Genomic DNA, 15,000 nt, shown 5'->3' with positions numbered 1-15,000 from the left:
TCTTTCTGAACGAGAGACAGAGAGCGAGAGGGTGAGGGAGAGAGAGAGAGAGAGAGAGAGAGAGAGAGAGAGAGAGAGAGAGAGAGAGAGAGAGTAAGGGGAGATGGGACAGAGAAGGGGTGAGAGAGAAGATGCGAGCTAAGAAAGGTAGAAGGGAAGAGAAATAGCAAGATAGGGTGGAGGGAGACAGAGGAAGAAAGAAGGCGGAGAGAGACAGCGTGAGAAAAACAAAGAAAGAGAGATAGAGAACAAGAACAAAAGAGGGACAGAGAAAGAAAAAGGAGGGAGAAAGAGATGTAGAAGACAGGGAATGGAATAGTGTGAGTAACAAAGAGAATGGAAGGAGATAAAAAGAGAGGAAGGGAAGGGAGAGGGGAATGAGGAGAGAGAATAGGATGATGGAGAGGGAGAGAGAGGGATGAATAGAGTGACTGAAGAGAGAGAGAGATGAGGCTGGGAGGGAGAAGGAGAAAGTGGTTTGAGGGGGAAAAGAGAGAGAGAAAGAGAGGAGGGAATAGAAAGTACATCACTGTGCCTCACATCCTTGGTTTCACAGCTGTTCTTGTTGTTCTTTATAATCGTGATATTGCATAAGGCTGCAATATGTAAATGAGGTCTTTAACCAATCACAGCTCCAGCTGGGTGACTGGGTGCGGCTACTTTAATATTTGAAGGCAGGGTGGGTATATTTCTTAGTTATTTTCATGTGGTTTTTAATGTTATGGCTCTTATTGACAGCAGAAAATGCCAAGCCTCATTCCGGCCCCTGGGCAGCAGTAACTGGACCCCCCGGGAAGCAGCAGCTGGGTCGATACAAGCTGTGTGTGGTTTGATGTTGCTGTTTGAATTCGTCTGCATTCATAACTCATATGACATAAATAGGTTTTACAGTTGGACAGATGGCACCGCTACGTGTGTAGGCTGCAGACACACACACACACACACACACAGGCTGGGGAATGTAGAGAGTTAGACACAAGAGAAAAAAAGGCTTCAGCAGAGTTGCTTCCAGACTTTTTTTGTAAAAGATTAAAACTCAAAATTGTCTTTCTGTGTTTAGGATGAATGATAGAGCACAATTAAAGTGTCCATATCCACACCCAAAGGATCTCCCCCTGTCTACTGCCGCTTTCAGTGCATCGTTCCTCTTCCTTTAAATGATAATGAGCTGCTCACGGTTCACTCTGACTCTAGCGCATAGCCATGAGGAACGAGGAGCAGATGCTCTGGTTTTTAGCTGTTTTCGCTTGGTTTTCTTTCTTCTCCGTTCTCGTTTTCTCTGTTTCTAATCAGTGCTCATATTCCTCCATGCTCTTGGTGTCTGTTTTACTGCATATAAACTTATCTTGGAAAGACTCAGATTAAGGAGGCAGAGCGTTCTAAAGTCTCTGCACTTGAAGCTGAGCACAATCAAAACGATTGAATTGCCCCTATGTAGCTTATGGAGTAGGCAGAGTAAGGTTTAATCACCTTGGGGTAGCTCATGGAGTGGGCAGCCAAAGGTTTGTTGCCCTGGAGCAGCTCATGGAGAGGGCAACAGAGGTAAAATCATGGCCAGAGCGAGCTTTTATTGCCCTGGGGTAGCTCATGAAGCAAGCAACGAAAGTTTAATCACCCTGGGGTAGATTATGGAGTGGGCAACATAGATTTAATCACCCTGGGGTAGCTCATTGAGCAGGCAGAGTGAGATTTAATTGCCCCAGGTTAGCTTTGTGGTCAGTAGTTTGAAATTTGGGCATTGGTTTACAGTCTGATACATTTATACTCCGCCACCTAGGGACTTAGCTGTTAGCCGCTAATCTCACACAGACATACACAGACACACACACACACACACACTCACACAGAGCTAATTCCTCAGTCTGTGAGGAGATTCCCAAGAGACGGGGAGCCGCCAAAACCACAAACCCCGCCATGTGAACGCCTCAGCGCTAGCGTTCTGGAGCAGTGGGGCTAGCTGGCTTCGGCTGTGTTTACATCCTTCAGGAGCAAGGGATAGAGGCAGAGGGGATAGAGGGATGAAGAAGAGGAGGCAGAGGGAAGCACTGCTCCCGGAGAAAGGGAGGAGGAAGGATGGAGTGATCCTGATCAGTTTGTGAAGGAATTATAAAGCCGTGTGTGTGTCGTGTCCAAAGAGATTCAGAGGATGAATCATGGATCAGTCCGGATTTTAACAGCATTCACACACAAACACACACACACAAACACACACACACAGACCATCCATCATTAGAAAAAAATTACATTCTCCTAATGTAGGTTTTGCGATGCTCTCCATGGTCAAAAGAATGAGGATATCTGCTTCTGCAGGTCTCTTAACCAGGATGTCGTTATCCAGGACCTCACTACGTTGCTGTGAGGATCTGATGGCATTCTGCCTCAGTCACTTAAGTCTGAACAGTCATCACAGCTTAAAGCAGCCGGATCAGTGAGGAACTCTGTTGCTTTACTGTGTCCAAAGAATATTAATGTACCTGACCCACAGGCTGTAATATATACAGAAGCACACACAAACACACACACACACACACAAACTCTATAACACACACACGCACAGGATTGCTGCAGCGGAAAAGGGGCGTCCTGCAGAGTTCATGATGGATTTTAGCTTTGGGAAGTGATACATGAGAGAAAGAGAGAGAGAGAGAGAAACATGGGTTGGAGTGTGTATGGGGTGGGGGTGGGCGTTGTGAGAGACAAGTTCTGTGTATGAACTAAACTCATTTATTACACACTGCTGCACATATGAGCAGGTAAGTGTGTGTGTGTGTGTGTGTCCTCCATCCCTGAATCTATGATTATTGGTATGAGCAGGGTGAGAGATGCTGGCTGCTGCCATGGCGACCTGGTGTAGGTTTCCATGGCAATGGAGCTAGAGCTTCTCTTGGTTACCAACTGAGGCCAGACTACCCTTACACCTCTCTCTCTCTCTCTCTCTCTCTCTCTCTCTCTCTCTCTCACTCTCTCTGTCTGAATAGACTTATAAATCCTTACACCTTCCTAACGTTGGAGAGAAATTAATCACTTCATTCATACACACACACACACATACCTTTTAGCTGTGTCCTTCAGATAGTGGGGACATCACCTCCCTAAAGGCATCATGGGAAATCCCGAGAGAGAGAGAGAGGGAATTTGGCAAACAAACACAGAGGCAGATGTGTGAATAACACTCCTAATTGATTTGTTTATATCACTTCCCTGTTTTCTTGACACATATTAGAGAGAAGTATTTTTATTGCTGCAACACTTAAGTTTAAACTTAATATTAATTCACTGAGCACTGGTCCCACTGGACACAGGAGCATCAGACCTGGACCCAGGAGCATTGTACGAGGGTGGTCTGTTCTGATGAATATTGACCAGGTATGTGTGGTGCTGACCTGTGTTATGGCACTTTCCCACTGCATGGTCCCTGCTCTACTTGGCTCTACATGTTTCTTTGGCTTTTCCATCAGGCACATTTGGTCCTGGTCCTGGAACTGGGTTCGTTTTTAGTCCCTGCTCTCCCATGGTTCCAAGCGAGCCAAGTACGTACTAAACAGTGACGTGTAAACCTTGCAAAGCGCTGTTTTCCCAAGGAGTGTTGTCAGTCTACGCTACGCAATGCAGACGTCTGGTCCTAACTCGCCATTTGTAAAATCTCCAAGCTACAACAGAGATCACGTCTGCATTTTTTCCAAGTCCAACGCTTCTTGGATCTGTGGCACACAAAAGAATCCAGCCAGAGCTGGACGCTGCAACAAGGAAGAAACAAGCTCTGATCTGTCTGAACTGATTACAGAGCTGTGTTCAGTCCCAAACCACAACAACACATGAATACACAATGAACACTGCTTAACATTACAGCCTAGTTGTTGTTGTTTCCAAAGCTCACTGTTTCCCCTTTAGAGATCGAGATGACACCGTATACATTTCAGGAGGGAGCTGTGGGTGTTTAAAACCAGAGAGTTCAGTCCAGTAAAGTCCAGTAGAGTTTGATATTTGAGGAACAGCACAAAGAGTTCTGTGTTGGGAATGAAGTCTGATCCAGAGGGCTTGGACAGGTTGAGGGATGTTCATTAACACACAGGTGGTTTAAATGTTATGGCTGATGGAAGAAGGAAAGGAAAGGAAGGAGGAATAGATTCCCGTATTAGGAGTTCCAGTTCCAGCTGAAGCCTGTTGGGATAAACATGGCTCTCTTCTTTAATTGAATTAGACTCCACTCGTGCGTCCAGCTGGACCTGTCAGAGCCGCGGCTACTGTGTAATTTCTGCCGGACCCTCCCTCAGGGTCCGAGACTCGAACGGCGACTAATCACCAGCTTTGATTTAAAACATAATCACACTCTTGCCTCGAATCCAGCACTGAGCTCTCAGATGTCTGCAGTGTTTCCAAGACCGAAGCCCTGTTAATTACACTGAGTGATAATTAATAACACAGAGACTTAACAAGGTTGTGCACAGTTAGTTTCTGCACAGAGAAGCTCCAGACTGAGGTTGAGGTTGTGCACAGACAGGTTCTAGGCTGAGGTTGAGGGTAGGGTATGGGTTAGAGTTACTATAAGTGTCCACAATAGTTATGGAAGTCTGTGCAATGTCCCCACAATTTCTGAAAACAAATGCCTGTGTGTGTGTGTGTGTGTGTGTGTGTGTGTGTGTGTGTGTGTGTGCGCGTTATCATAACTGCTGGGATGTAGAGTTAGCCATGCAGCTAATTAACAGATTAGCTTGTGGAACGTGTACTGGAAATAAACGTACATACACACAGAGACACACACACATTTCTTACTTGCATTCACCATGCAAATGTATGTGTGTGTGCATGTTTGTTTAATGTAAATAATGTCATAGTGATGTCAAGGTTTTAAAGCTATTGATCGGATGTTTATGTTGAGGAACGTAAAGGTCAAATTGAGTTGATCCTTGTGTTTATTCACACTCAACACACACACAAACACACACGCACACACTCACATGTTTGTGCACGTGTGTAAAACGTTTATTCTGTTTTTATGTGCCCATGTATTACAGTGCATCTTGGTGACTTTGTGCTGTTGATTGACTCTGCTGTGTGTGTGTGTCTGTGTGTGTGCTGTGATGTGTGAACGCAACCAGCTGTTGGAGGTGTAAATGCTTTAGTAAAAAAAACATCTCGTCCTTCCATCTAATGTCACTGCCACGGCTTTGTAAACACAGTCCTACTTTCTGTGTGTGTGTGTGTGTGTGTGTGTGTGTGTGTGTGTGCGCGCGCACGCGCGTGCATGTGTGTTTGTGTGTGATATGATGTTTTTAGCGCTTGTACAATATTCCGAATTACAACTTTTAAAGGGACATATTCCCCTCTTGTTCACAGTGAAACACATTTCTGGTTCTTAATGAAACGTCTTAGATTTGCTTTGGTCAAAACCCCACAAGCTCCACAGCAGCGTTCTCCCCCTGTCTAAACAGCCCTGTTCAGAACGCCCGCTTTCAGCGCCTGTTCCTTTAAATGATAATGAACCGCTTGCTGTTCACCTCGACCTGAGTGAACAGCTTTGAGGATCAAGGATCAGAAGCTCTGGTATTTAGCTGTTTTTGCTCAGTTTTTTTTTCTTCAGTTCTCTTATTTCTCCATGCTTGTCGTATCTGTTCTGCTGTGTTTAACTTGTTTTTGCGCTCTCACATAAACAAGGGTCCAGTGCTGTGAGACGACGGGGGGAGTGGGCAATTCTCAGTCTCTGCACTTGACGTCAGAAGCAGAGCAGAATCAGAACAACTCATTTTATCCCATGTTTTCTGACTTAGGCAGCACACAGAAAACTAGCTGTGTGGTCTTGTTTCACAGTGTGTAGGTTGGTGGACTCCTGATCCACATTCATTCATTATCTGTAAGCACTTATCCAGTTCAGGGTTGCAGTGGGTCCAGAGCCTACCTGGAATCATTGGGTGCAAAGCGGGAACACACCCTGGAGGGGGCGCCAGTCCTTCACAGGGCAACACAGACACACACACACACACATTCACTCACACCTACGGACACTTTTTGAGTCGCCAATTGGACTGTGGGAGGAAAGCGGAGCACCCGGAGGAAACCCACGCAGACACGGGGAGAACACACCAACTCCTCACAGACAGTCACCCGGAGCGGGAATCGAACCCACAACCTCCAGGTCCCTGGAGCTGTGTGACTCCTGATCCACATATTAATTTGAACATGCACCGAACAGGGGAGTTTTTATATTCTCCCTTTAGTCTTTCATTTCAGGATTATCAAGTCAAACTTGAAATGTTTGCTTTCAACTGTGTTTTATTTTCTATTCAAATTAAATATAGAGGCTTTCTTGCTCTGTGGATTAGTGGCGTGTGTGTGTGTGTGTGTGTGTCAGAAAGAGATGAAGGGTGTGTGTCAGTTTGTTTTGAATGCATGATGGATGATAATATCGTCTCCTCAGTGTAGATTAGATTATCAGATGCAGAGGAATATTACTTACTCTGATGGAGAAAGGCAGGAAATTGGATTGTGTAAATTGTGCCCAGCGATGCACATTGATTTTCATAAACTCCAACCCAAATAAGACAAATGTGTGATGATATGACGGTTTATATGTACACACACACACACACACACACACACACACTGGGCCTGACATGGCAAACTTTGCGCACTAGCATCAGCTGAAAATTTGACACATTTCATTCGTATCATTGCTGTCCAAAGGAAAATATATATCTCCAAAATAGTAAGTTTACAGGAGAAGGAAATAAACCTTCTTCACTTTTAGTGGAAGTCAATGTAAAAAGATTTTATTCCAAGTAATTTTGGAGCATTTCTATTGGTCCATTCATCATGAAATGTTCACATAATGTGAAAGACAGCTGCAGTGCTCAAATGATGTAGTAACAAAACATCCATAAAAGTGGATATACATGATTATCTTTAGAAGAGTATAAGAATGTGATTGTCTTGAGCAGCTGCACATGACCCAGAGTTCACTATCCCCAATAGCAAGTGTGAGCTAGAGAGGTTTAACCCCCCCCCCCCCCCCCCTTCACTGGGCTGTGGAGCAGAGATGGAAGGAGCTGGGCTCCTGTTGTAATTTTCCAACATTGCCTGTTGTCCTTGTGGCTGAGTGCCATCAACTCTCCACAGCAGTCACTTTCACTGCAGCAAAGAGAGGAACACACTACTCATTAATGCCCTTCAGTAATTTTGGAGCATTTCTATTGGTGAAGAAACCCTGCAGGAGCTGGAAACAGGCAGAGCTAGTTATTGTTTAAATTCTGATAGGTTTAAAGCATGATGCTGGGCTGATTCATTTGCATGAAATTAAATGGGTGCTCTTCACTGGAAGTGAATGGAACCAGAGCACCAGAGCAGTCTGAACCAAGAGTCTGGGAATTCAATGTTGGTGAATGCTGTGGCACAGAGGCCTCTTTAGAGCTGCATCTGTTTACACACACACACACACACACACACATACACACACACACACACACACACACACACACACACACACACACACACACACAAACATGCGCACACACATCTGAGAGCTTTCCAATAACCAGCAGGTAGAGAAACACACCGTGGGCTTGCGGTTTGTATAGAAACTGTAGCTGAGTGTGTGTGTGTGTGTGTGTCTTTGTGTGTGTGTGTGTGTGTGTGTGTGTGTGTGTGTTGCCTCACTGCAACAGTCAAAGGTGCATGCAGTGGATTATGTGGGCCAGTCTCTGTTGCCATGGAGACCAGCCAGGGTTAATGGTCCTTCACCACCATTCCTCTGTGTGAGTGTGTGTGTGTGTGTGTGTGTGTGTGTGTGTGTGTGTTCGTGTTTGTGCATGCATGCGTGTGTGTGTGGTTTGGGTTTGTGTTTACACATGTGTGTGTGTGTGTGTGAGAGAGAAAGAGAGAGTGTAGGAGTGATGCAAGGAGTCATGTTTTGTTGCTTCTCGTGGCGTGTTTTCCTCCTCCGCAAAACGGCAATTATCAGCAACACCTGACATCTCTCTCTCTCTCACTCACACACACAAGATAAGAGTACTGTATATTCTACTGTAAAAGTAAAAGATACAGAATGCATATCTCCTCTCTCTGGCCCTCCCAGCGGTTAGCGTTCTCCTCTGAGCATGTTGAGCAGAAGAGCAGAATCAACTGTGAATAAAACTGGATTAAAATACACAAAATTGCTCAAATCACAATAATTTCTGTTAAAAAAAAAGGCAAATAATGTACCCACCTCCCACCCCATGGAAAACAAACCCTGTCCCTGTGGGACTTCTCCTGTGTTTGTCCTGTGTCTCTCTGCTGATTGCTTTCTAATCATATTAGATTGAATTTTTGTTTTCATCTCTTTTATTCTCTCTCTCCTGCTCTCCTTCTCTCTGAGCGATGGTTTCCTGTTCTTCTGTAATTGTTGAAGATGGACGCACTTCCTCTGGCTCCAGCTAATGATCCCTCCTTCCCCTTAGCGCTGAAAAAGTGTGTGTCCAGCTGAAGGAGTGTGTGTCCGGCTGTGGATCAATTTATGATGGACGTTTGATTGCATTAGCGTCAGACGTCTGATCTCACTGCCCAGCGCTAACGGCTAACGCTTTAATACATTACCATAGACCAAAAGACCGGCAAATTTAATCTGCAGGACAATCTGAATCAATCTCTAATTCAATCCCGATTCCGTGGAGGAAATGCAGAGAGTGTTTCGGCAGAGGACTCGCAGGAATCTCTCTTAAACTTCTTAATGAGCATCTCGCTAATACTTTTAAAGCCTCTCTAACCTTCCTTCTTTTTGTTTTTCTCTCACTCTTTCTCTGTCTCCCTCTCTCTCTCTCGCACACAGACACACACACACGCACATATACCTTCCTTAAGTTAATCTCCTGTTTTTACCTCTTATTGCATTAGAAAATATGAAATAGTTTTAAAGGAGTTAATGTGAGGGGACTGGATGCTAATAGTATCTCTGTAGCGCTAGGCTACGCTAACCTCATGAGCACAAGGTTTGGAGAGAGTAATGATGCTTAACCACAGCAGGGTCCCTACCCTACACTACTCGGCTCTACTAGACTCTACTGGACTTTTCCATTTTTCTATCAGGTAAATTTAAAAAAAAGTAACTCTCCAGCAGGGAGGGACCAAGTAGAGTACAGTAGAGTTCCACAGAGTAGGGACTATACAGTGGAAAAGTGCCATAAGTAAACAAATAGAAAAGGAAACTTGTGGTGAAGCTCCTAACTATGAGTGAGTGAATGAGGGAGGGAGTGACTATATACAGGTGCTGGTCATAAAATAAGAATATCATAAAAAAGTTGATTTATTTCAGTAATTCCATTCAAAAAGTGAAACTTGTATATTATACTCATTCATTACACACAGACTGATATATTTCAAGTGTTTACTTCTTTTAATTTGATGATTATAACACACACACAAACACACACACATATATATGAAATGAATATGAGAATGTGTGATTGAGGGAGTATGTAAGTGAATGGAGTCAGAGTATGTGAGTAAGTGAACCAATGAATATGTGAATAGGTGAGTAGGTGTTTAGCTCTCTGTCTACGTAACTGTCTATGTATCTGTATATATGTTGGTCCAAAATTTAAATCTCTCTCTCTCTCTCTCTCTCTCTCTCTCTCTCTCTTTGTAGATCTTTCCTCCAGTCCCGTGGCTCATTTCTCTTTCCGGCCTTTGCCCCCACCTCCTCCTCCCCCTCACTCTTCCTGTACGTGTGTGCGTCCGGCTCCCCCTGCTGGTCCGGAGCTTATCCAGAGGAACACCCTTCCGGCCCGACACCACGGTGACCAGAGCAAAACTGGGCCGGAGTCTTGCGACCAATCAGAAAACACCTGGGCCCTGAACAGTAACATCCCCCTGGAGACCAGGTCAGAGAATCCTTTACTGTCAACTTCATGGCTCTTGGCATGCGCTGTCCTCTCCAGAGTGAGTCTCTGTCCTCGTCCTGTCCCTGACGGACACTGTGGGGGGGTTAGGAGTCTTGTCCAGGGATGGTTATAGTGTGGATTAGACACTGCCTGAGCTGGGAATTACACCCCAATTTGCTGTACGGACAGGAGAATTGTTCAACATTATACCTCCTAAGCATTATAACATACATATACACACACACACAATCATCAGAACTCTGTAAGGTTCCATTCCTCACAGCGTCCTGTGTTAAAATTAGGTGCCTGTTGTTTTAAGAGTGTTTTTTTTGTTGGTGAATTTGGAGAGAATAAAAACGTGTGTGTGTGTGTGTGTGTGTGTGTGTGTGCGTGTGTGTGTGTGAGTGAGTGTGCATGTCTGTGTGCTTGTGCGTGAGTGGGAAAGTGAGAGAGCAAGAGATTAGAAGGAAAAAAAAGACAACAGTATGATGGAGGGATGGCCAATTGTCTCCTGAGCGAAAGAGAGAAATGGAGAAATAAATAAAAGATGAGAGAAGGAAATCTTTGTGTTGAAAGGAAATGAAGCTGTCTGTTTTGGGACACATACGCACACACACACATTAGAGAAGTTTATAGAGCAGCTGCCCACTTTCTCTCTCTCTCTTTCTATACACACACACACACACACACTGACAGAAGGTTTCAGTGAGGAATGAATTTCAGACATGTCATAAATACATCTGCAATGATCTTTTACAAAATCTACATCTCATCTTCCTCATCTCCCTCCCATCTTCCTCCACAATCCACAGCCTCATTATTCATGCTGCTCCACCTCCATCAGAGCTTATTATTATTAGCTGATCTGCTCCAGGCTTTGCTTTGGGTTGTATCTGCTTTTCAAGCTGAATTTCTCCTCCCACTGCCTTCATGTCACTCCCAGCCTCTTGGATCCAAACTTCCTGATCAAGCTCCAGCCTCTGTTTCACTCTTAACACATTTCAACCAACATAAATAGGATCAAGAACCAGCTAGATTCAAAAATAGTGAGTTCTTCAGCAGAAACCTTGACGGCGTCCTAAGTGAGTCAGGATAAAGAAGATCCTGAAAGAGCTCAGCGCCTCAAATAAAGCATTATGGCCAAGTGGAGCTGGACGGGTCATTTTTTAAAAATTCTTTAAACCAAGGGAAAAATGCTCCAAGATTACAAACTTCTTACTGATTAAGACCAGAGCAAATGAACTACAGGTGAAAACACAATTAGAGTCAAGTTTAATAGATCCTGAGCTCCATCATCTTCCCCTGAATCCAATTCCATAAACCAGCTCCTTCTAAATATCCAAGGACTAGGTTTCCTGTGGTGTTCCCCCTGGCTCTGTTTTAGGACCCCTACTTTTGTTACTGTGCCTGCTAGAGAAGTAATAACCTCTTCTGACTTTGCTGCAGTTAGTATCTACTCTTCTGATAAGGCTTTATAGTAGATGTTGGAATTTTGCTCTGTGGATTTGATGGCACTGAGCCACATAAGTGCTGGTGCTGATTTTTCTGGATCCTAGATCCCTTATTTAATGAATGGAGCTTCATCATTCCAAACAACGGAGCTCCACTGGCGCAGGGGACTAGGGGGAGTTTAACCCCTCTGCTGAATACTTGGCATTGGGAATGGTAATATTCATCTCAGGGTCTGAATTGTCTCACTGTAGTGGTCTTTGTTCCCAAACACTTAAAGAGGCTTGAGTATGGTGGGTACAGTCTGCTGAACGCGGCCCTGTTTTAATGCGCTTTAAGATTTAATGCTGACAGCAGACATGATTTAAATTTTGAATGTGAGGGGCACACGGGGGGCTCTTTCACACAACGCTATCCCCTTTTTAATTTTGGGTTAGGTATTTTAAGAAACCATTTCTGGAGACTTTGAAAACCCTTCACTGGAACAAATCTCTGGATAAGTACAGGAAGGAGCTTACACTTCGATTTATAAGTTCATAATAAGATCTTTAGCTCCAGATTGGAGGACGATGATGAAGGGAGGCTGGAATTTTTCTGAGATGCTGCAGTAGGGAGCTGTGGTGTTTGGAATCTGATGACATGGAAATATATAAGAAGCTCTTTGGACAGGCGAGAGACCCAAGGAACTGGAATCACCCAATCATGGACATCCTTACCACAGGAACCCTGTTAGTGTTTGTTTCCACAAGAACACTGTGTTACAGTGTGTGTTACCACAGGAACTGTTTGTTAGTATGTGTTTCCATGGGAACGCTGTGTTCAGTGTGTGCTACCTCAGGAAACCCTGTGTCACAGTAGCTGTTTCTCAATATGCATTCTTGTGTGTTCTTACATTCTCATGTTCTTGGGAAACATCATCAGTCGCTGCCCAAGTCCTGTTCCGTTTAAAAGCCAAGTACAGTCCAATTCCCTGGATGTGTTCTTGCTCCATCCATAATATTGAGGATTCACTGAGACGAGACTTCTGTAGACTTGAGGGTGTCAGATATCCCAGAATGCATTTTGCACCAACCTAAGCACGGTGGCTTTTTTCCCACCACTGAGACAGTGACTCATAAGGTACGTCAGTGTTCCAATTACAGAACGAACATACAATGTTCTCTTATCCTCAGGAGTTTGTACTCCTTGTACTTCTTTGTAGAGGTTTGTTCTACCAAGTAGACCAACTTGAATTACTTTGTATTGAGAAACAACCAAAGTGTGTTTCTACTGGAACACTGTGTTACAGTGTGTGTTACCACAAGAACGCTGTGATTCGATGTGAGTTTCCACAGGAAAGCTGTGTTTCAGTGTGTGTTTCCATGGGAACCCTGTGCCTCAGTGTGTAATTCCATGGGAATGCTGTGTTTCAGTGTGTGTTTCTGTGTGTGTTTCCACATGAATGCACTGTTTCAGTGTGTTTCCAATGGAATGTAGTGTTTCAGTGTTTGTTTCCATAGGAATACTGTGTTACAGTGTGTGTTTCCACAGGTACACTGTGTTACAGTGTGTGTTACCAAAGGAACGCTGTGTTACAGTGTGTGTTACCAAAGGAATGCTGTGTTACAGTGTGCGTTTCCACGACAACCCTGTGTTTCAGTTTGTAATTCCATGGGAATGGTATGTTTCAGTTTGTGTTTCCTTAGGAATGCTCTGTTTAATGTGTGTTTCAACAGGGACACTGTGTTTCTGTGTGTTAGCATTTGTAGACGGTTGTGTTTTGTCTGTTGTGTTTCTCTCTGAAGAGTCAAGGGTGAGTTTTGTTTGGATGAATGGATGGATGAATAGAGAATGAGAGTGAGGAGCTGATAAGGAGTTTATTTAGAGAGCGAGGAAAATTGATTTACCAACCGCTTAAGCTAATCTCTCTCTTTCTCTCTCACTCTCCCTCTTTCTCTCACACTCTCACTTACTTTCATTCTCTCTCTTCTATAATTCTGTCTGTCTTTTTTCTCTTTCTGTACCTCTCTGTCTCTTTATCTTCCTTATTTCACTTACTTTCTAATCCATCTCTCTCTCTCTCTGATGTATATATACACTGTATTTACAGGAGGTTCAGGTCTGTATTGATGCTGTGATGCGTTCCTGCCTCATTACCATAATGCGAATATAAACAAGGCCCTAGAAGCGATTACACACTGGACGATCGATTGGTCATCGACTCGCTGAGTCTGTGTAAACGTCTGAATCCTAAACAGCCTTGAAATTATGCATGGCCTCGTTTGCATAAACTTTGCCGCTCAGGCCAGGCCTTCACGCATCATAGCGTAGTCTGCAAGTCTACTAACTACATCACAACAGGGTTCGATTCCCAACTCTGGCAACAACACCACTGTGGAACAATACACATCTCTGGGCAAGACTCCCAATATTGCATTAGTGTTTTTGTGTATGTAATTCATGTCCTGTTCTTTGTAGTTCTACAATTACAGACAGCAATCCATCTGTTGCTGTGCACACATTGATTGCCCACTTTCCCCCTGTTCTTCAGTGCTTAGGACCCCCACAGAGCATGACACTGACATGATGGTGGTGTGTTAGTGTGTGTTGTGCTGGTACGAGTGGATCAGACACAGCAGTTTTGAAACCCCTCAATGTCACTGCTGGACTGAGAATAGTCCACCAACCAAAAACATCCAGAGTACAGTGTCTCGTGGCCAGTGATGCAGGCCTGGAGGTCGAACAACACAAAATGTGCAGTGACAGATGAGTACTTTCTCTGACTTTACATCTACAAGGTGGACCAATGAGGTAGGAGTGCCAGTGGACACAGGGTTTAAAAACTCCAGCAGCACTGGTGTGTCTTATCCACTCATATCGGCACAACACACACTAACACCACCAGCACCAAGTCTGTGTCACTGCAATGATCCACTCAGAATGATCCCACATTGTAGCTGCTCTGTTGGAGTCCTGAGCATTAAACAACAATGGTGAAAGGGGGGTAACAAAGTATGCAGAGCAACAGATGGACTACAGTCTGTTTGTTGTAGAATTACAGAACAATCGATGTGTGGTCAGTGGAGGTGAGAGAGTGGACTGTGAGTGGGGGTATTATTAGAGCAGGGGTGTTTGATTTTGACAGTGTTTTAAAGGGTAAATAATGATGTTAACACATCGGGGTGTACGGTTCCATTGTGACCAGCAGTAATTAGAGATAATGACGTTGCCTTCAGAGGAACCCCTTTAAATTCAATTATTATCTTAATTAATCCTGACGATATTATCTGAGTTAACCCCTCACGCTACGTGGGCGCAATTAACTGGACGCTTAAGACTCCAGGATGGCTGTAATTAAAGATGAGGGGAATGAGGGGGGCACTGTCCAATCAGATTCATTTACTCGCTCATTCTTATTCTCTTTATCTATCTCTGTTTTCTCTCTCTGCCTCTCTTGCTCTCTCTCTCTCTCTCTCTCTCTTCATCTTGTTTTCTTCATTTTGTTCTCCTCTACTCTATCTGCTCTTTCTATCTTCCTTACCTTCTCTTTCTCTTCTCCCTTCTCCTCCATCTCTCTCCTCCTCTGCTTTGTCATCCCTCTTCTGTTCTTCCTTTTCCCGCTCTCTTCTCCTCTATTTCCAACTCATTTCTCCCCCTCTTCTCTAACTCCTCCCTCTCTTCTGTTCCCCATTTTCTCTCTCTTTCTCTCTCTCTCTTTCTC

At 44.2% G+C, this 15,000-nt stretch overlaps 1 protein-coding gene across 2 annotated transcripts in view; it reads left to right on the top strand.

The window, feature by feature from the left end:
* Positions 1–15,000, top strand: part of tenm1 (teneurin transmembrane protein 1) — a 99,399-nt gene that overhangs the window by 42,102 nt on the left and 42,297 nt on the right. For both annotated transcript variants that reach the window (XM_066659388.1, XM_066659393.1), the window contains exon 4: positions 9,617–9,851. In XM_066659388.1, the coding sequence (XP_066515485.1) occupies positions 9,617–9,851 (235 nt within the window). The remainder of the gene's footprint in view (positions 1–9,616; positions 9,852–15,000) is intronic.

The sequence above is a fragment of the Hoplias malabaricus genome, chromosome 2, assembly GCF_029633855.1.
Source record: "Hoplias malabaricus isolate fHopMal1 chromosome 2, fHopMal1.hap1, whole genome shotgun sequence".
NCBI classification, from domain to species: Eukaryota; Metazoa; Chordata; class Actinopteri; order Characiformes; family Erythrinidae; genus Hoplias; species Hoplias malabaricus.
The sequence above is the reverse complement of the archived record's forward strand: the minus strand, read 5'-3'. Positions and strand labels throughout refer to the sequence as shown.